Source organism: Anopheles gambiae, chromosome 3 (genome assembly GCF_943734735.2).
Source record: "Anopheles gambiae chromosome 3, idAnoGambNW_F1_1, whole genome shotgun sequence".
Taxonomy (NCBI): Eukaryota; Metazoa; Arthropoda; class Insecta; order Diptera; family Culicidae; genus Anopheles; species Anopheles gambiae.
In genome coordinates, this window is record NC_064602.1 from 44192549 (window position 1) to 44212998 (window position 20450).

Sequence of the window (20450 nt, forward strand, 5' to 3'; positions counted from 1 at the left end):
ACAAACTAAGGCATCAGAGCGAACGCGAACTTGCAAGCAGGGGACTATTAATTGGGTTTAAGTTGGATCACGCCGACTGGCCGCGGATTGAGTTTCCACGGATGACGAAGTATGTTGGGGCGAAGAGAAGCGGTGGTGCCCACCTTATGAGAAGCGGGCGCCCAAGCCCAAGCCGGTCGAGAAGAGAACAAGAAGACTAGCCCATTGCGCACACGAACACGCCATTTAGCCTGCAGTGAGCACCCATCCCGGTGCGCGAAGGAAGGGCGTTCCTAGAGTGCTGGCGTCCCGACCCGGCGCTTGAATGTCTGCGTCTAATTTGGTCGCCTCCACCCCCGGTCGACTGGGGGGCGGGAGATCGTGGGTCGGATCGGCTGGGATTCTAGTGCATTACGCCACACGCTTTCGCCCGCCTGTCTGAGGGGCTATAAAAGTGGCAGGTCGGCCCGTTCTTAGGTGCAGTCCCAGTGGTCCTTTTGATCGTTCGTCATAAATTAAACCAGCTGTGCCAGTCGGCCGTACCCGTTCGGAGTTGGTTGGTGTACTTTTTCGAGTGTGTGTCTGTGGCGAAAGGTTGTTTGTTAAGATGATGAAGTTAGTAGTGTTATTAGCTGTGTTTAGTGTGATTGTTGGAGCTCAAAAGCAGCACCAGCAGCAGCAGCAGCATCAGCAGCAGCAACATCATCAGCAACAATCGTTGCCGCGCTATAAGGAAATTCCGATCGTAAATCTCGAGAATGTGCTTGAGGTTGATGGCAAGTTTCGGTACAGCTACGAAGGTGGCGATGGAACGCGCGCAGCTCAGGATGGTCAACAGATTGTGGTGAACAATCAGGTCGGGACTGCTTCCCAGGGCCAGTACACGTACCAGGTAGGATCGTAAAGTGACAATGCTGCTTCGGCAATCTTCCTCACACTGACGTGTGTTTACACTACTTTTCTCAGGGTGATGATGGAAAAACGTACTCGATCTCGTACATCGCCGATGAGAACGGCTATCGACCGGTCGGTGATCATCTCCCAACGCCGCCACCAGTGCCTGCGCCGATTGCACGTGCCCTTGCGCATTTGGCGACGTTGCCGCCGAGCAAGGACGGCCCGGGCAGGAAGTTTTAAGTTAAGGAAGAGAGAGATAGAGAGATTTACAAACATAAGGAAGCGGTGCACAAGACCAGTGTGAAAGCAGTGTGTGCAGTTGTGCGATAAATTGGCGGGTAATAAAAGTACTGCTTCGCTTGTTTTAGCTACCATGATGGTTACTTATTTTAGTGTACACATCGGGTTGAGTACGCAAGGGGTTTAGCAGCAGAAGGTACCCTGCGCTGCAAGAGTTTCCGAAATGATCGCTCACTTGTATTTCACAGCCATATGTGGTTCAGGCCTACTTTTGCCTCTAAAGCACTGGTCCGCAAAGTACGGTCCGCGAAAAGTTTAGCCCGAATTTGAAAGATAGGATGGGACCTATTCGTCTACAAATAACTGAACTTCTTTTCTTAAGACATTTCATACAGTCGAGCTCTTCCGAATTTGATTATCGTAATATGGATGGACGGACTAACCAATATAGTTGGACTCGAGGTTAAATTTATCGTATGCAACACTGATATTGTTTCTACGTGACAATGAGATGAACGAAGATTAAACGAAAATTAAAAAAAAAAAAACCCTGATCGTTCCTTTAAATGAGCACAGCGAATGTCAACGTTTTTCATATGGAATAAGTTATCAATTTGTATGACACGGAATTATTTGCTCATAAAGCATTTGCATAACTAAAGGTTCGTTTTGTCGATAACTTTTCAGCCGTAAAGGCTTTTGTCCCATCCTTAGAGAATGCCCAACATATTTTTTGAGGCATAGGATGAGGGGTTCATCAAGAAGCATTATTGCTCTTGCTATGTTGTTAGGTGAGGGTGGATGGAAAACTCTCAGGACCTTTTGCTACCACCAAGGGTCTGCGCCAGGAGGACGGGCTTGCCTGTCTCCTATTTATCTTGGCGCTAGAGAGGGCCATCCGCGACTCGAGGGTGGAGACTACGGGGACCATTTTCTATAAGTCAACCCAGATCCTGGCATACGCTGATGATATAGACATCATTGGTCTGCGGCTCTCCTATGTAGCAGACGCCTACCAAGGGATCGAGCAGGCGGCAGAGAACCTCGGATTGCAGATAAACGAGGCAAAGGCCAAACTGATGGTGGCAACATCAGCGGGCCTACCAATAAATAATCAGAATCTAACAGGTTGGCTGATAAGTCCCCGGTCTAACAAAGAAAAACACATTTTTTTGTCAAAATTCGTTTTTATTATTCAACATAGTTCCCTTCAAGAGCGATAAAATGATTATAACGACCATCCAATTTTTTTATACCATTTTGGTAGTACTCCTTCGGTTTTCCCTCAAAATAGGCCTCAGTTTCGGAGACCAACTCTTCATTGCAGCCAATTTTTTTCCCTGTGAGCATCCTTTTGAGGTCTGAGAACAAGAAAATGTCGCTGGTGCTAGATCTGGAGAATACGGTGGGTGGGGAAGCAATTCGAAGCCCAATTCATGAATTTTAGCCATCGTTCTCAATGACTTGTGGCACGGTGCGTTGTCTTGGTGGAACAACAAAATAACAAAAGTTGCTTGACAAAAGACGCTCTGTCTCACAAACTAATTGACATACAGACGTCAAATTTTGACACGAATCATTTGAAGGATGGTACTATATAAAAATAATATGCATTTAATACTAGCGGCGCCATCTATGTGTCAGACCGGGGACTTATCAGCCAACCTGTTACGAAGGCGTGACGTGCAGATAGGTGAACGCACTTTTGAAGTCGTCCCACAATTCACCTATCTTGGGTCAAAGGTCAGCAACGACAACAGCATGGAAGCTGAGTTGCGCGCAAGGATGCTGGCTGCCAACCGGTCATTCTACAGCCTGAAAAATCAGTTCACCTCCAAGAACCTGTCGCGACGGACGAAGCTGGGACTATATAGTACCTATATAGTACCAGTACTCACATACGCCTGTGAGACATGGACACTGTCCAAATCTGACGAAACCCTCTTAGCCGCGTTCGAGAGGAAGATGCTCAGAAGGATACTTGGCCCCATATGTGTGGGAATACAATGGAGGAGCCGCTATAATGACGAGCTATACGAGATCAAGCTCGCCAGGCTCCAGTGAGCTGGCCATGTTGTACGCATGGAAACGGACTACCCAGCCCGTAAAGTCTTTTTAGGCTGTCCACAAGGACAGAGGAGGCGTGGTAGGCCCAAATTGAGGTGGCAAGATGGCGTGGAGGCGTCCGTCATTAAGGCCGGTATAACGGACTGGCAGACGAAGGCGCGAGACCGTGAGCGTTTTCCGACACTCCTGAGGCAGGCCAAGACCGTAAAGAGGTTATAGCGCCGGATAAGTAAGTAAGTAAGTAAGTAATATTGTTATGACTGATCACACTTATTGCACTGTTGCACATGTTATCGATCATTAGCTGAAGAATCTTTACCATTAATTTTAATAGAAATAAATAATAGGAAATAAAATAACACAAATTAAATAATAGGAATTTGAACATCAATATCAAAAATCGTATCAAATAATATCATTTTTTTTTGTAAAATTTTACAAGGTAATAATTTAAGCACAAAAACTCTGGCATTTTTCTGGACTGCGGCTATCGATGCAAGTTTGCTGCTTTAACTGGATTTGGGTAAGTGATTGGCATTCTTTGGATCATAAAGAGCCAAAATCTTTAAAAAAACACAGGTTATATTTGCATGTATAGGGCAAAATGGTTATATACAAAATTTATTGTAGGGAAAAGAGCCATCATATGGACATATCAAAGAACTGCACTCAGCTTGCGAGTTATACGTTTTATACATCAATGGGCATAATTACCGTGGGTTTGATTTTGTTTTATTCAACGCAGATTAGCATAGTCCTATGAGCTTGATCTATAAGAATTAGAACTCAAAACAGACATTGTAATTTGTGATTCGTACAACTTGACTACAGTTCTACAAGACCGGTCGATGAGACGATGAGAAGATATTCAATAAGATTTAATCTCTGATTCAAAATGAGTCACATTGAGTCTATTATACATTTAGATTATTAAGAAGAAAACATATTGTTCATGATGATCATAACCTCGCCTAATATAATAGACCTTTTCGAATTAGGTACTTACCTTTTGAAATCATCCTCGTGTTCTATACGTCAATTTTTATACGATAAATTTGTTAAATCAATAATTTCTTTCAATTACCTCAAGTTTTTACCTCAAGTACTGCCTTTAAAGAACTTTATCATTTAAAAGGCTAAAAATGATTTTTTCGTTTTTCAAGTTGCGTGCTTTATTACGCGTTTGCTGCTCATTGCCCTTAGCGTAGGAGCGATCCTAAGCCAAAGATCGGTGTGTCGTGTCAAAGATGTGTGTTTGATGAGATGTAAGTGTACGGTTGTTTACAGACGAAGGTTTTGGAATGCGCTGAGTATTGGCCGGTTTCATGCAGGCGGTGCGTGTGTGTGTGTTTGACGCTTAGCGCCGCCGGTTCGCCGACGGTGGCAGGCTGGCCAGATAGTCTAGCGCTTTCTGGATCTGGGGCGGAATCGGCGGTGGTGTCGGTAGGTGCGCTCCGGCCGGTTGGAATCCATTCTCATCATCGGCGGTATAGCTCAGCTCGACCACTTGGCCGTCCGGTGCGGTGTAGGTGATAGAACCGGCCGCTACAATTACGTCACTCGTGTCGGGACTGTTGGCACGCTTGAGCGTTCCCGTTTCCTGACCTCGGATACCGTTGGCCGTTTCGTAACTGTGCGTGTGTATGTGTGAAGGGAAGAGACAAACAGAGAGGAAGATAGGGAGAAGATGAAGCAAAATGGACAAAAAACAGCGAGAGTGATCAAACAATGTTGCATGGGGACGTGATCGTGACGCATGATGGTGGTGGGTGAACAACAGCAAAACAAAACAACAATCACAAAAAAACGCTCAAGAAGAGGCGCAAGCTGCATTGCGCTGGACCAACTTCGCGCCATTGAAACGTGCTAATCTCTTGCGGGATAAATAGCAGCGCCCGCGGATGGGGATTTGGACTGTGGCACAAAGTTCCCATCATTAGATGCGTTCCCTTCCAGAATGGAGTGGGCGTGACGTGTCGGAAGTTTGCGAGGCTGCACACTCACACAGCCCTTATCGTACGATCGTCTGGTGGCCCGAGGGGGGGGGGGGGGGCATGCGAGACGCTTCCCAATTATCGTAATCAAATCTTTCATTATCAAGCTAATTGCTACAGCCCCGGTGTCGGTGTGGAGGAAAGCAAGACGTGGCCAATTACGCCGCTCGATCGTAAGTTGCGGCTGAAGCCTTTTTTTGTCTGCTGTGTCTGCTGCCTATCATGGACGATGTAATTGAAACGAGTGCCATTTTCACACGTTTTGCCTTTACGTGTTTGATATGCAAATTCGGCGATTTGTTCAATGGCGTGTGTAGTGGAGTGGATGTTACTAGGAACATAAGAGAGGGAGAGAGAGAAAACACGACAAGTGCCTTACCTGTACTGGTATTGGCCGTCCGGTTCGATGTTGTTATCTTGCTGCAGGATTTCTGCCTCTGCGTCTGATCTTTGCGGTGCGGACAGGGCAAGCGTAGCGCAAGCAAGCAGAAGGACTATTTCCTGGACAAGAAAGAGGGAATAAAAAAACTTGTGAATAAATTATGTGAAGCACATCTACATCCAACAGCATGTTCGCGAGTCATTATGCTCTCAACTAACATTAACGATCAAAGATAAGAAAAGCGTGGCGCCTTGCCTCTAAATAATTCATTAAAAGTAATAAAGATAATGCATTCATTCAACTGCGATTTATTTTTCCTTTCCCTTTTTTTCGCTGTGTTTGCGGCCGTTCAATTCATCCGCTGTAAAAACCTAACACAAACAAATGTTCACACTTGCTTCGTCTCGGTTGGGGCGAAATTTGTTCACCCACCCGAGAAGTGATGCAAATTTTTGCCTTTTTGGCAATTTGTATCTTACACTACCGCCTTCCTTCCGGTTGGTTTCGTAAGTGTAGCTGAAGATTTGTTTTTCGAAGAAACGAACCGAAAAGCTTTTGATGTAATCGCGGCCATACACACAAACATACAAACACCCGCACAAACGTACGCACTCGCACTTAAGAAAGCAAAAGATTCAGCGTTAAAGGTGCAATTTGGGGCGATAATTGCACTGCCAAAGGTACCCGCACGGAGTCACCATACAGATATTACTTTTCCGCTTCGCGTATTTTCACTTTCGTTTGCCCGTTGCAAACGGTCTGTGCGATTTGATCCGTCACACTTCATACTTACACACTTCATTGTGAGAAGAGCGTTTGTTTGCTTTTTCTCTCTCTCTCTCTCTCTCTGCCAGACGTTCGCAAAGAACCGACACGGACGGATGCTGCCGGGGAACTAACTACTCAGTTGCTAGTGGCTGGTGTGGCCAAACGGTAGCTGATAGTGGATGCCTAATGAAAGAATAGAACCACCGGGCATCGTATTTATAGATGCGCTTTGTGCCGGTCACCCTTTTGCATTCTTGGCGTGGTTGGTTCCATTCGTACCACCCTCGCCTTTAACACGTCTATGGGAGTGCGGGTATGGGACACGTACGTCAGATACATCAAGCAATATAATAAACAAATGCAATCGACGGTACGCAGCGTTAAGTTGATGAGAAGGGGAAATGATTGTTTTGTAGTGAAAACGGTGAGATTAGAGGGATGATTTAACACCTTGTCGGGGAACTCGCATCTGGGCTGGTGTTTGTAGCGTTGAGAAACGAAAGTGCATGCTGATCGTTCAAGTACATTGTAAGCATAGTGATAGTGGGTTGAACATGTGTGGTTGTACCATTACGGCAATTCATTTCCATTTTCTGGTGTTATAATTGTCCATATTATCTGGACTAATTAATACTGTCTGCATATATTAGGCATTACAATCAATATAAAGACAAATAAATGATTTAATTTACATGAGCTTTACCACTTCCTGCATCGATCGCGATCCAACCAATATTAGTATCTGCCATCATTCACCACCTCAGATTTAATAATATGCAAAAAATGTAGAACTTTGCTCGTGTACTCCGTCGGAGCGACACCTAACGGCTATGGAATCTTCCAAACCGGTGGTCGTACGACTGTTGGCAATAAATTTGCCATTTCCATTCACTCCACTAAACGGAGCAGAAGAATACGCATCATCATCATCATCATCATCATCATCGTCACTGAAAGTATCATCCTGCTTTGCCCATTGATCACGTGACACTGTATGCCACAGAGCCGAAAGGCAAAGCGGCTGACAGCTTAGACGCTTGCGGATCAGTGGCTGCCGGTATGCGATTGGGTGGGCGCATACCTTCCCCTACATCAGCTATGCATCGAAGGAAATGCATGATTAATTCTGCAACTGACGCAACGTGGTGACAATTTGTTCGGGCGCAGCCTGACATTTAAATATCGAATAGTGCGAACCGTTGGCGAACTGGTGCCATCAGGCATTGGTTGGTTCGCACCTCGCTGGAAAGGAAGGAGCGTTGCAATACACCGGCAGCGTAATGTCAATAGTTCGAGCAAAAGATTATTGAAGTGTAATGATAGATTAGTCTTGAAGATGATTGTTGGATGTGATGTTTAAGACATTCGCTTAAAACAGGGATCGGCAAAGTATGGCCGTGAAGTGGATCTGGAAAGTGAGATAATTTCATCAGAATTTGCTTGTATGTAAAACAGAAAAACGTTAATATAATTTTTGCTGTTGTTGAAGTTTTACATTCAGTACTAGACATAACCAACAATCGAGAACACAAGGCTTAGGGCATTGGAAATTGGAATCGCTGTTACATGCGGGTTATTCTGACCCATCAGACACATGCAACATACGATACAAAATAGCAGGTTGTATATTTGTATTTATACTATATTTTATTTTCTTCAGAAGTTCCTGTCTATCTAGGGAACCTAAGATGTTAATTAAAATGAAGAATACTTATGAAGAATATGTTGCAGGGAATTATGTTAAATGCAGGAATCGTCAATACTTACGCTTAAAGGCGATACTACTCTTAGAATCTGAGAGTTCTGTTGGTGTTTATCAGGTGTACATTAATGACGTTAGGTTGTTTTCCCCTTTCAGCTTGAACGTACAGTTATCAGCTCCAACGACTCAATAATATGCCCGTCGTGGGTTCAAGCCTGGAATGGACTGATTATCTCGGTATAGGCCGGCTTGTCGGCGTAGGACGTTACGATAACATAATTTTTACCGTGCATTAACATATTTTTGTCATTTAAATTGATACAATTTTATTATTATTATTTTTTCTATTTTATTTCGAATATCGTAAATTGTACTACGTTTATTAGTTACAGAATCAATGTAAAAAAGGAGGGTCAAGGTATAATCTAAATCACGCGCCTCTATCATAAGCCTTTTGTTTGTTTTTTAGCACAGTTTTGATCAGTTAAAGCTGATTAATATGTCTTTAAATGTCAGGCTTGATATGCGATACAAGCTTTCAAAGGCAGTCCTAGTAATTTCATGATTAGGGTCATTTTTGTATAGTCAGAGTTTCTGCGATCAGAGTTGCGCTCAGTCATAGTCATAGAACATGATATATAAGGAGCATTTTTCAATTCGATTACTATTTTAGGGATTGCAGAGAAACATAAAATAGAAAACAAGAAAAGGAAAACACAAAATCTTTACATTAATTATTTGGTTCTAAATTTATCAGATTGTTTGTCTTTTATTAAAAAACTAAAATAAAACACTGATCTTTTAAGTGATTAATATTAATGCAAACCGTAATATATCCTTCGAAAATGTAATGTGTTTGGCTAATATTTATCGATGTTTATTACCCAGGACACCATAAAAAGCCAACAATTTGGGACGGATCTCAAAGGGCAGATTTAAAATTGAGTTAGTTTTGTCATTTATGGACTCCTTTGAATGACGACCTAGACATTGCGGATAACATTTCAGTGTTATAATGAGCTTAAAGAAACCTCTAACCCTAATAGATAAAAACTTGTTTGCTACCCAAAAAAATGTCTAAATCGATAGTACAGACTACAAGCAATATGTTTATTTATTAATTTTATTTGGTTATTTTATTTGTTTATTAAAATTTAAGTATGGCAGCTTTTTACCGGCCTTTTTGTAAACACTTCTTGTGCTGACGATTTATATCCTTCCCAAGGTATTTCCCCCTTGTTGTTTTGCCTTATACCAGCAATACTCTTTTGTATTATTAGAATTATTATTATTATTATTTGCTAGATAGCAATATGTCTAAGAGCGTATTTTTTACACAATGGTATGTTAGAAAGAGAACATCTGAAAAAAGCCACTCCAAAACTAGCATGCAATCCCCAAGCTTTTACCTTCATTTGAATACAATTTGAAAGCTTCTCAAGCTCAAAAAGCTCCACCGTCACATCCACAGACGATGTTTTTGGTCGATTCTTCGCGATCACTTATGCTAATGGCGTAGGATCGTATATAATCGAATTAGCATCTCTCGTGTGACTAGAAGCCGCAACATGGCAACCCTACAGGAGATTACACATCATCAACGAAGGGTACGATCGGCCTAAGCTGTAGCAGTACAGCCTAGCTGTAAAATATAGCTCCGCATTATATGCTTCATAATCGCAAATCATTTCAAAGTGCCTATTACTGCGCGCTTAAATGGTACGTCACTAAGGAACATTTCCATTAGCCACGGCGTTCGGGCAGATTGGCTGGGGAAGAACACACCTCAGCACAAGACTTAAATGTAGAGCTGTCATACTAAAAACATTGTGTTGAGCGTTGGAAAGAAGTATGAATGTTTTCTCATTCTTCTGCCGGTAGGTGTTTCTCTAATGCTCGTGTCGCTCTAACGTGTCTGGCAAAGATACTTTCGATCACCTTCCCAACATAGCCCGTGTATGCTAATTTAGCTTCACGCCAAGGAAACATCGCACGACATTTTTTCATTTCCTTTCTTTCGGATACTATCATTCGGATTCTACCAGTTTTGCCGACTGCTCCAAACACACACACACACGGTGCATTACCTCATCCTGGCCAGGATGGAATGACATTTTTGCTGCAACAGCGCGCTGTAAAAATGTTACTCATGGGGATCTGCACCCTGATAAGTGGAATGCATGCCGTGTGACGAACGGTTTCGCCTTTTAGGCCAACCCCATAAAATTCCATTCATTTCGAACGGTGTGGTAGTCATAAAGACAGATAAGGTGGTTGCACATGTTCGTCCTTTTTTTCCTTTCCAGTTTTTTTTAATTCCATGATGCTCATTTCGCTTTCAACCGCCCAAACCAAAGCATCATCAAATGTTGTGAACGTTGAAATCGAAAGCCCTGGAAATGGTGACCTTAGAACAGTGCAACTTGCTGGCTGTCTCTGAACGCTCGCATCCTGTTAGAGCTGGAACAGAACGTTCTGTTTAGGTGGTGTTTCTGATCTATTTTCAGCAGAACCGGTAGAATCTCCCAGCTCTCCTTCTTCAGACTAAAACTGGTTCCGGAAGCGATCATCTTACAGCGATCGAACCGGACCCATCCCTTCGTTCTCGAGGGGATTGCGGCTGTTCTTTTAGCTGAAATTGAAGACGGGTGAGCCGTCTTCGCTGGCGTCATGATCGTCAACCGTGGGCTGGCTGGAGCGGATCGCCGACTGGCCTGTTCCTCACTATCAGCGGTGAGGAGTCGCCTGATACTTTGAATTTTATCGCTATTTCGATTTGAATACCGATCCGGTGTAGGTCATCCGGGCGGCTCGGTACGAACTGGCTCTGCCGGAGGCGCTTGATATTTGTCCGTCAGCTCGCCAGGTTCAGGTTCAGGTGGCAAGAATTGGTTCAAAGGCACTGGTTGCGCCATCCGATCGGTCGCAGTGCCATTTCGGGCTTCTTGGTCCTACTCTGCCATCCTCGCCCACGATTGGCGGATTGGGAGGATGGGGGTGTGCGGCAAAACTTAAAAAAAATGCCATCTAAAACAAAGCATCACCATCATGTTACGGGCAGAAACGAGTTCAGAGCATATCGCCCGTTTATGGCACCGAGGGAGAGGGAGCGGCAAAATATTTGCATATTTGCCTTCAGTGGCATTCCTACAGCTGCTCCGAAGCATCCACCCACCCCACCCTACCAGCCAGCGAATGTTGAAAGTGAAGATAATGTTACCACCGTGCCTTTGTGCCCATGTCTGCTAGAACGGATTTCGCTTATTGGGAATGATGCGACCCATCCTCGCGACCCTCAATTTGCATACGGAACTGCACAAATTCGCGACGTTCGGCGACCTCCGCCGACGCCGTCGCCGTTTCACCTTGGATCGATTCTATCTTACCACCTCACCCACCCCGGTTTGGTGAAGACTTTCATCATTCCTCTCCTCTTTTCTCCGCGTTGTTGTGTGTTTGTGAGACGATTTTATTTTGATCGGTTCGCTCGGATGCTGCTGGAGCCGCTTTAAATTTGTCCAGTTTTTCCAGTTTCGTCTCCGCGTCGGTGGAGTGTGGCTGGATGAATTTGTTCTCCTTTTTTTTGTCTCTCCCTCGTTTCCCTCATTCGGGGCGTTGTTGTTTTGTTGTTTGAGCGCGTTCCTCTCGCCAACCTTCGGATGCTCTGGGGACGATCGACTTTTCATGATCCGAAGATGATTCGCTTGGGACGCCGTCGCTTGGCGCTGAGAAGTGTGCGTAATTAACAGATTGATGACGGGTTCTAGCGCTTGATATGTCATAAGTGTGTGCTTGTTTGTGTCTGTTATTGGCAAACTTTTTCCACCTTTTCCAACCCGATGTGACTCGACGGGTTGATTGGCAGCAGCAGCAGCAGCAGCAGCAGACGGTGCCGGTTTTATACGTTTTCGAATTCAGCACGCAACATTTCGTCACCTGGCGGGGGGTCCTCGGGGCAGGATGTGGGAAATTAATTGTAACTTACTGATTAAATTTTTGCAGAAGGCTACCAATAGACCGCGAATGGACGCACGGTAATTTATATTGTTTTGACAGACGGGAGTTTTGCGGCTGGTACGGTGGTTTGAATAAATTAATGCAACCGAATGTGCGATGATGCTAGGTTTTGCTATATTAAGCATAAGCTTAATTAAACGAATGAGAGTTTAATATATTATTAATTACATTTAAAATACACTGAAATGCTTTTATCTGGTGACATCACGTTGTCCCCCATCAGGGGCTGCAAGGTCTGAGTTATATAGGAATGTGAGTCATCTAGGTGCGCAAGTCATTTGATCGATTTTATACTTGAATTGGTTAAATATTGCAGATCTTCTTTTATATATTTTATCAAAAAATTAAACATAAAGATACAGATAGTCAAGAAGATTGCATCAGTACCAGTTTAATCTGTTTCTTGTAAAACATTTCCGAATTAATAGCTCACCTTTACCTGGTCGATCGGTCGAGCAGCACTGATCAAACAAATTCAATAAATGTAAATTGACGAATCAGTTCAATAATGTTTCTACGCTTTCTACAAATGTATTCCATGCCTATCTTATCTGCCTGTTGTTGTCGTCATCTTCATCGTGTGTGATATTCGGAGAGCATCTTATCATACGAATTTAACCATTTATGGCGGCCAATTTCGTGCGTAGGACTGGAACTAATGTAGCCTACAATAAATGGGGCGTGTTTGGACGACCAGGACTACTAGCGTGCTAGATAACGAGAGCTGCACACCTTTTTCCAGGCCAATTGTCAGGGGTCATGGGAGCTCTGTTCCACGCTGCCAACGGCTCAATGTCACCACGTTCCTACGCTTCGGGTCGGGCATCCGGAACTGTTGTTTCGCGGTTGCGGAGGTGACGCTTCGATAAATTTCTTCACACAGCTGCGAATATTTGCAAACCAGTAACGGTGTTGCTGGAAAATTAACAAATATACCCCGTGCCGGTTACTGATCTTAAGAATCTGTGAATCAAGGCCTGAAGGTGTCCCTTGTTGAATGCAAATTCTTATAATAGGTAGACAGCAGAGAAGCTTTTTGTGCGGGAACCAAATTGGCGCCGGCACTGTGCATAAAGTCTGGCATTTTTTCAGATGTTGTTTTGATTCCAGAGAAGTTTGTGAATGCAGTTATTTGTTGAATGTAGGGATATTGAAATGCATACATGATACATCATTCTTTTAATTTACAAAATAAGACGAAGTATTTGCTATCGTTCTGATTTCTAAATGAATCTAATAGGATTAATACTCATGGTGTTGCCTGTTTTTAAACACTGATTTTATTTTTTGTTAAATAGATAGACTTTGGTGCAAAGAAAAGCGTTTGCTTATTTCAACATATTGCAAAAACTTACTTTTGTATCAATTAGCGTAAGAAATTAAAGAACATCCATTTTTGTTTTGAAAAATATTCATTTCGTAGTTTGGTACTGATGTAAAGCTTTTTTTCTGAAATAGTAATATTCTTATGTCTGTATATCTGATATCTGGAATCATATTTATCATACAAAACTTGAATTTTACTTTTACGAAGCAATGAGATGATACCACTTATGTTTTAAACTATGCTAGAGAACATTTCATTTAGGATGAATATCTTAATTTCTTCTAATCTACCGCATGAAATTAATGTTTGTGCACGTTTTGCTTACCATATCTTACAGACAGTTGCAGTTAGAAAGATATAACTTTTCTGATTGACATAATCCCGAAAGAAATGATACTTTGGAAAGGATTTTGAGAATTTGAAAATCCTTTACGCTATATTAAAGTTTATTAAACAAAGTTTAAACTGACTTTAGTGAAACATAAATTTAACAGAGCTTTTAAGATATTTTATCAATTCATACTAGCAATAATTTAACCAACCTTCATTAACACATAGGTTTAGTCGCCGTAGAAACCGTTCAGAAAACTTCAGCCACTTGCCCAACATCGCTCACATTACATCATACGGTATGTGTGAACTAGCAGCGGTTTGGACCACAAACAGCTCCGAATGAATGGCGTGGATGATAAACGCATGCTAAAATGCAAAACCCCTGTACCGTAAAGTTCAATGAAGCCAAACACCCACTTAAAATCCGTGTGTGCGCACGCTCTAGTTTATCCTGATGCGTAGCGCTACACCGACGAAGAAGAAGAAGATGATCAAATCTCTCAGCTCTTGCGCTTAGCCACACGCCGAACGACCCTAGTTCAAGGACTTGACCGTGGAAGCTGTGCTCCGGAGTCGCATCCTTTTTGCCAAAACCAGCCACCGAAAACATTCCGGAGCAGTGGCCGTGCGGGGTTTCAAAGCGACACCCTCAATCACCGTGCAGTATGGGCGAGAGAAACCGTGAAGTTGGATTTATTTAGGTTTTTTTTTGTTTTGTTGCTGTGTGCTGCAAGCTTCTTGTTCTTTAGGGATCTTGGCGCGAGCTCCATCCCACTCTCGCTTTCGTTCCGGAATGCGGCGAGCTCGCACCACGGTTGGACTGGGGAGTTATAATATATTATAATTGATATTATATGTAGATCAGGTGGCTTCTTCGCGTGCGATCCTGTTGCTGGTGCGGAGACGTGCGCGAACGATCGCACGCCAGCCAGCCAGCGAGCTAGCCAGCCAAACGGCACCAGAAGAAGACGGCGACCACGGAGAGAGATGTGCGTGTGTGTGACAGTTAGAGTGGGAGCGAGCGTGCGATGTACCATTTGGCTTAGATATCGGCAAACGCGATAGTGGGGCTAAGTTCGAAACCGTCATCCCATATGGATTTGGCTGCTAAACGATCCAAAAAGTGTAGATATGTGTATGTTTTTTGTTGCTGCTGATGCTGCTTCTGTTGTTGTTGTTGTATGTGGTCCATCTGCTTAGCTCGGCTTTGGTCATTTTATCTGGTTTGGCATGCGTGCGATGGTAAGTGTGTGTGTGTGTATATGTGTGTGTTTGTGCCGGACGGGGCAGAATCTTCGTTCAAACTTTTCGGAGCACATTTCGGCTAAATCGTACTATAAAAGCTACGCGAGCGCGAAGATGCTACAACATTAGTTCTTCTGCTTTCGGCACAGTATAAGCCTAAAGGAGGAGCAGCAGTGAAAGTGCAAATATCAATTTTGCCCCAGCAAACCGTTGAAACGATTTCCACCATGAAGTGTGTTGCATTGGTAAGTGTGGAGTGTGCTGTTGGTGCTGTTTCGAAAGTGTTGGCTGCGGCGCCCTGTACAAACCTGGAAGCGTTCTGTTCTAATTTTCATCCGCTGTGAATGTTTGATGTGCTTCTCTGCAGTTGGCGCTGGCCATGTTTGGCTGTGCTCTGGCTCAGGCCCCCGTACCGAACGATGGTCGCTACTATCCCGAGTACTACGAGACGAAGTGGGATGATGGCCGCTGGCGTCCTGACGGTCGTGGCCGTTACGACGATGGCAAGTACCGTCCGGGAGCGCCGGGCAAGGTAGGCGGCTCGGGTGGCTTCGGAGGTGCTGGTGGTGCAGGAGGATTCGGCGGCGGTGCTGGCGGTGCTGGCGGATTCGGCGGTGCTGGTGGTGCTGGTGGATTCGGCGGTGCTGGAGCTAGCGGTAAGTTTCACTTTCAGCTGGGATGTGCATCAAACGTAGCTCGATAGTCATGGCTTGTTTGAGCCTGAAAAGGGGCTTAGCTGTCTATGGCTTGTTAGGAACTTTGAGCTTTATTCTTTCTATACCCGGACAATGGCATTCTAACCCTATTTTTCGTTACAGGTGCCGGCGGTAGCCGTTTCGGAAGCGGATCGGGCAGCGGCAACGCTGGTGCTGGTGGATTCGGTGCCTCGGGCTTCGCTAGCGATAGCGGCAGCTCGTTCTCGGCTGGTGCGTTCAACGATGGCGGTGCTGCTGGTGCCGCGGCTGGTGCTGGATCTGGATTCGGTGGTGCTTCGGCTGGTTTCGGTGGTGCGGCCGCTGGATTCGGTGCTGGCGCCGGTGCCGGTGGTGCTGGAGGATCGCGCTTCGGAGCTGGAGGTGCCGGTGGTGCCGGAGGCGCTGGTGGTGCTGGATCGGGATCGCGCTTCGGATCGGGTTCGGGCTCAGGCTCGGGTGCGGGCACTGCCTCGCGCTTCGGAAGCGGCAGCGGAAACAACGGCGGTGATGCCGGATACGAGAAGATCAAGGAGCAGGTGAAGCAGTTCAACGACGACGGATACTACTACAAATACGCCAACGAGAACAACATTGAGGCTGCCGAGTCGGGCAAGATTGACGACCGCAACACCGAGAACGAGACGCTCCGTGCCAAGGGATACTACGAGTACATCGGCGATGATGGCCAGAAGTACCGCGTGGACTACGTTGCCGACGAGAACGGTTTCCAGCCGCTCGGCGACCATCTGCCGACGCCGCCGCCGACGCCCGAGCCGATCGCCCGTGCCCTGGAGTACATTGCGAGCCAGCAGCGAAAGTAAAACCATTCTGTCTGAGAGCCTCGGGTAAGCGAGGCAGTCAGCTTCGTCAGAAATCAGTCAGCAGTGTCAGTCAGTCATGGGGACATTGTCGCCACCGTGGCTTGTCACGCGATGGGTGCAACAACTTTTCCAACGATCGATTCGCTCGATCCCGCCACAAATGAACTGTGTTCTATTGTAAATTATTAGTTTTCGACATCGAATAAACGAGCGTTAAGTGAAATTTTAAAATTCTGCTTATTTTTAACTCAATTTCCGAACGAGATTCACTTTCAATCGTCTAGAATGTTCTCACGAAGCGCCAGTTGGCGAATGGTTTATTGCATAACATGGCGCTCCAGTTTGTGATCATTTACCTCGCAAATGTGCCATGTTTTAATCCAAAATCATCCGTTTGTCGAACAAACTCGATCGGGAAGCGCAACAAATTGGTATATGCACTAGAAGTGAATATATTAAACGACAATCGTTAACAAAAATGGGTCCCTAACCAGCCGACATTTATTATAACAAACATTCTAATCCACCAAAGCGTGTGTGATGGAAAGAAACGAAAAAGAAAAACAAAAAAAAGACACTCCACCAATGACATCCACTGCAAAAAAGAAAAGCATACAAATTTGCATTTATCGATCTCATGATGTTTTCCGCATTGGTCCGTGGCACGGTTCGCGAAACCCACGGAACGATTTGTGGCGGAGATTAACCACGTCAATATATTTCCGACCGAGCATCGCGAGCGTCAGTCTTATCTGTTTCTGTGTTTTTTGTTGTTGCTGTAGGATGAGATCGATTTAAAAGCACTCAACCAGCGAGGAAAGGATCATGGCAGATAATCCAAACAGTAAAAAGAAGAAACATGTGACACGTTCCACGGTGATCGGGCCGGCGTGAAGCCATCGCCAACGAAATGGTAATCAATTTATGCGGGACTTTGTTTTGGCTTCTTCTGCTCGGACTGGACGACCTTGGAAGATTTGGTGCTGGACGGCCGTCTTTCTTTTGCCTGCGCTGGACCGACAGGCCTCTGCAGTATAGCGAACGATATCATAATTAGCAGGTGTGTTTGCATACACCCATCAAGTTTATGGATTGGATTTGTTAACTGTAACGTTGGCCCTAGTTTTCGAGGCGATGCGATTAAGCAGACCGTAGCAATCGAGCCCTTTGCCATGCGTCGAAAGCGAAAGGGTCACACGATTGGATGCAGACAGAGATTTTCTTTTGAACCCTTTTTTCCACGTGCAGTAAAGGTCGCTTTGGAAGGTTTCCGATAAGTGATAAACCACGCCGCCCGGTTGGTTAGCGAGTGGCCAAAAATATCGTGCCTGGGACGAAATCTTAATTTGAACCCGTTCTGTTCAAGGTCGGCGCCGCTCCCTTCTGAAGATGGCAATTTTGTCACTCCCCCGAAGATGTCCCCCGTCGCGATCGACTAGAACTAGTATAATGAGGCAGGAACGATCGCGGCCCGCTGGCATTTCCATTTTTCAAAATGAGGAAATTATTAAAATCCAACCGCTAGTGCGGAATGTACGGTGTGGCGAATTCCGGCAGCTAATTTAATGGAGCCGGCCTACGATCATTAGGATCGAAGCATCGAATCGGTGATCGAATTTCTGAACCGCTGTCGCGAGATCGGTAGGGCTATAATTTACGAGTCCAAAAATGAAACCCTCCCGTGTGCCAGGCAAACCGGTAAGCCGGCCCCGGGTCGTGACGATATGATAATGTGACATCGTATTTTATGGAACCATTTTGTCTTGGGGTGGTTTTGTTTTGGATTTTTCCCCTGTGAAAGGGCTACAAAGGGCTTGCAGCCAGATGGTTTCGGTAGGTCGGGTGGAATTCAGTGTGTTGATCCAGTTTGCAACCACTTGCCTGTCAGCAAGTAGTAGCCGCTGGCCTATGTGAGCGCGGAGGCATGTAAGCTGTACCCGTTGTCTGATAGGTGTTTGTGCATGCATTAGCTTTTTTGTTTGAGATCGCGTCCAACGGGCGAGGCCGCGATCGCGATCATCCCCCCAGCTGAACTGCTGGCACGTTGACATTGAGCTTTTATTTATGGTGTGGCCAACCCCAGTCGACATGGCTTATGCCAATGGTAGGCGCATCGCTTTAAGAGGGATTTTATTTATGGCGTCCAGTTTTTCCACCTCCCCGCCGAATCTTTCACCAACCTCTGGCGGTCGGTTTTGGTGAAGTTCCGGAACGCCAAACAAGAAAAAAGACAAGAAAGCAGTATGGTGCCGCAATGATTGTCCCTTTTGCGGAGTAGTTTTGGGGTGAAGGGAGAGAAGCAAATTAGGCTAGATACTCATACATCATCCGATGCAGATATATAGATTGGGTCTGGGTTCACTAGATTAATAGATTGCATTGACAGCACGGAAATAGGATTAGAGTGAGCCGTAGGAATTTTAGAGTTATTTTATTAAACAGGGTGTGATCTTTAAATAGCAGATTATTTTTCATCATTTGTAATCGTTTGAGATATGAATGGGGAGTTATTTATTATAATAACATGCGATTGGATTGAGAAGCCAGGATCATACGTTTTATTTATAATTTTGGGTGGAAATTTCCCACAGAAGAAAACACACATTTCGTAAATAGTTTAAATCTGTTTGTATCGCAAGTAAAAGTAATTTCGGAAGTCTATGCACAATAGTGTCTTTGAAAAATTATTTGAAAAAGAGTGCTACAACATAAATAAATTTCATACAAAATTAAAATATTTATAATAGCTATATCGTCATTTCACCATTGAAAATGTGGTTTGTGCTTTAACACATTAGTCCCTAGAGGTTATAAACATGACAACTAATAAATGAAGTAGTAAAGGAAATTTAAAAAAAAACTCATAAGTGTTTTTTTATAGTGTTATAGCTGCAGCTTGATATAGAGCAAACCTTGATTGTATCGCTAACCTCAAGATCAGTGGTTCTCAAACTGTGTTCGACCAGCGCTCACATAATTGGTATAATTTAGGCTAGCGCTTATTCATTGAAGAGTTTAATGTCGTGTTATTGTAATCTCAGGGAAAATTAATGGAGAGTTCGCCATTAATGAATATTCTTTTTATCATAGGCGTCATTTATCAATTATGTAATGCAACAGTCGCGAATTGTAACCTAGTATAACAAACTGCAATGCTGTTAGAAACCCACCTCAAAAATTACAAAATAACCTCACCCCCTCTAAAGCATATTTCGTGAAACAAAATCAGATTTTTTGTAAATATTTCTTTTTAACATTATTGTGGTACGTTCACAATTTTTAGAATAAAACAAGATAAACTTATATTGCATTTTACATAAAGAAAATTTGTCCCATACAGCATTCAAACTCAAAAGTGAATATAATTTGGTTCCTGCATCACCATCATCAGAAGCGTATTTCATCCAGTCATTTTCCTGATCCTCCTCATATATGTCCATCTTTCCAGAAATGATTCTATGGCTTTAAATATTATACCATCATCAAATTTATTATTCTATTTCACAACATATGTGATGCTAGGCATGTTTCGCATGTCTTACAAAATTACGAACAAAATCGATAGTGTTTGCAAGTGTTTGGCTGAATTTTCGATTTATCCATAAAATTACGACCAATGATCAACTTTGATGAAAAATGGGTTAACTGCATTAACTCCATTACCAATTTGTTTGAAACGACTATTCGTTTGAAGATTGCAAGGAGTTGGATTGAGAATACACCTGTTCCAGTGTTCTGCGAATCGCACGTCACTATCATCAAATGCGAGCCTTTACAATCGAATACGTGTCACTGCGGTCTTTGCAGTAACGGAATGCAACGTTACTGCGACGATCCTTTGGTAAGTTCTTCCGTCCGACCTTCCGTGGTAACCAAATTCCGTCGTGGGTTCAATCCTCGTACGAGCCGACCCCCTAGCAATGACGAACTATTTGGCTGCGTGGTACATACAAATTAGCGAATTCCTTTTCAGGCCAGCATAA

The 20450-nt window shown here is 44.2% G+C and overlaps 3 protein-coding genes across 3 annotated transcripts; 2 read left to right on the top strand and 1 right to left on the bottom strand.

The window, feature by feature from the left end:
- Nucleotides 1–443: 443 nt before the first annotated feature.
- LOC4578144 (endocuticle structural glycoprotein SgAbd-3) lies at nucleotides 444–1247 on the top strand. Its single transcript, XM_001238068.4, has 2 exons — nucleotides 444–871; nucleotides 946–1247. The coding sequence occupies exons 1-2, from the start codon at nucleotides 587–589 to the stop codon at nucleotides 1114–1116; spliced, it is 456 nt and encodes a 151-aa protein (XP_001238069.4). The 5' UTR covers nucleotides 444–586; the 3' UTR covers nucleotides 1117–1247.
- A 3082-nt stretch (nucleotides 1248–4329) lies between these two features.
- Nucleotides 4330–6524, bottom strand: LOC1279290 (endocuticle structural glycoprotein ABD-4). Its single transcript, XM_318989.5, has 3 exons — nucleotides 6353–6524; nucleotides 5557–5678; nucleotides 4330–4814 (listed from the first exon to the last, which is right to left on the bottom strand). The coding sequence occupies exons 1-3, from the start codon at nucleotides 6359–6361 to the stop codon at nucleotides 4541–4543; spliced, it is 405 nt and encodes a 134-aa protein (XP_318989.4). The 5' UTR covers nucleotides 6362–6524; the 3' UTR covers nucleotides 4330–4540.
- An 8537-nt stretch (nucleotides 6525–15061) lies between these two features.
- On the top strand, nucleotides 15062–16698 carry LOC4578106 (pupal cuticle protein 36a). The gene is made up of 3 exons (XM_001238069.4): nucleotides 15062–15196; nucleotides 15319–15607; nucleotides 15770–16698. The coding sequence occupies exons 1-3, from the start codon at nucleotides 15179–15181 to the stop codon at nucleotides 16465–16467; spliced, it is 1005 nt and encodes a 334-aa protein (XP_001238070.3). The 5' UTR covers nucleotides 15062–15178; the 3' UTR covers nucleotides 16468–16698.
- The last annotated feature ends 3752 nt before the right edge of the window (nucleotides 16699–20450 follow it).

What these genes read in the sequence shown, in the direction of transcription:
- LOC4578144 (XM_001238068.4), top strand. Translation starts at nt 587, where the DNA reads ATGATGAAGTTAGTAGTGTTATTAGCTGTGTTTAGTGTGATTGTTGGA. An exon ending in AGGGCCAGTACACGTACCAG is followed by an intron (nt 872 to 945) that starts GTAGGATCGTAA and finishes TACTTTTCTCAG; the next exon opens with GGTGATGATGGAAAAACGTA.
- LOC4578106 (XM_001238069.4), top strand. An exon ending in CGGCGGTGCTGGAGCTAGCG is followed by an intron (nt 15,608 to 15,769) that starts GTAAGTTTCACT and finishes TTTTCGTTACAG; the next exon opens with GTGCCGGCGGTAGCCGTTTC.
- LOC1279290 (XM_318989.5), bottom strand. An exon ending in GACGGCCAATACCAGTACAG is followed by an intron (nt 4,815 to 5,556) that starts GTAAGGCACTTG and finishes ACACACGCACAG; the next exon opens with TTACGAAACGGCCAACGGTA.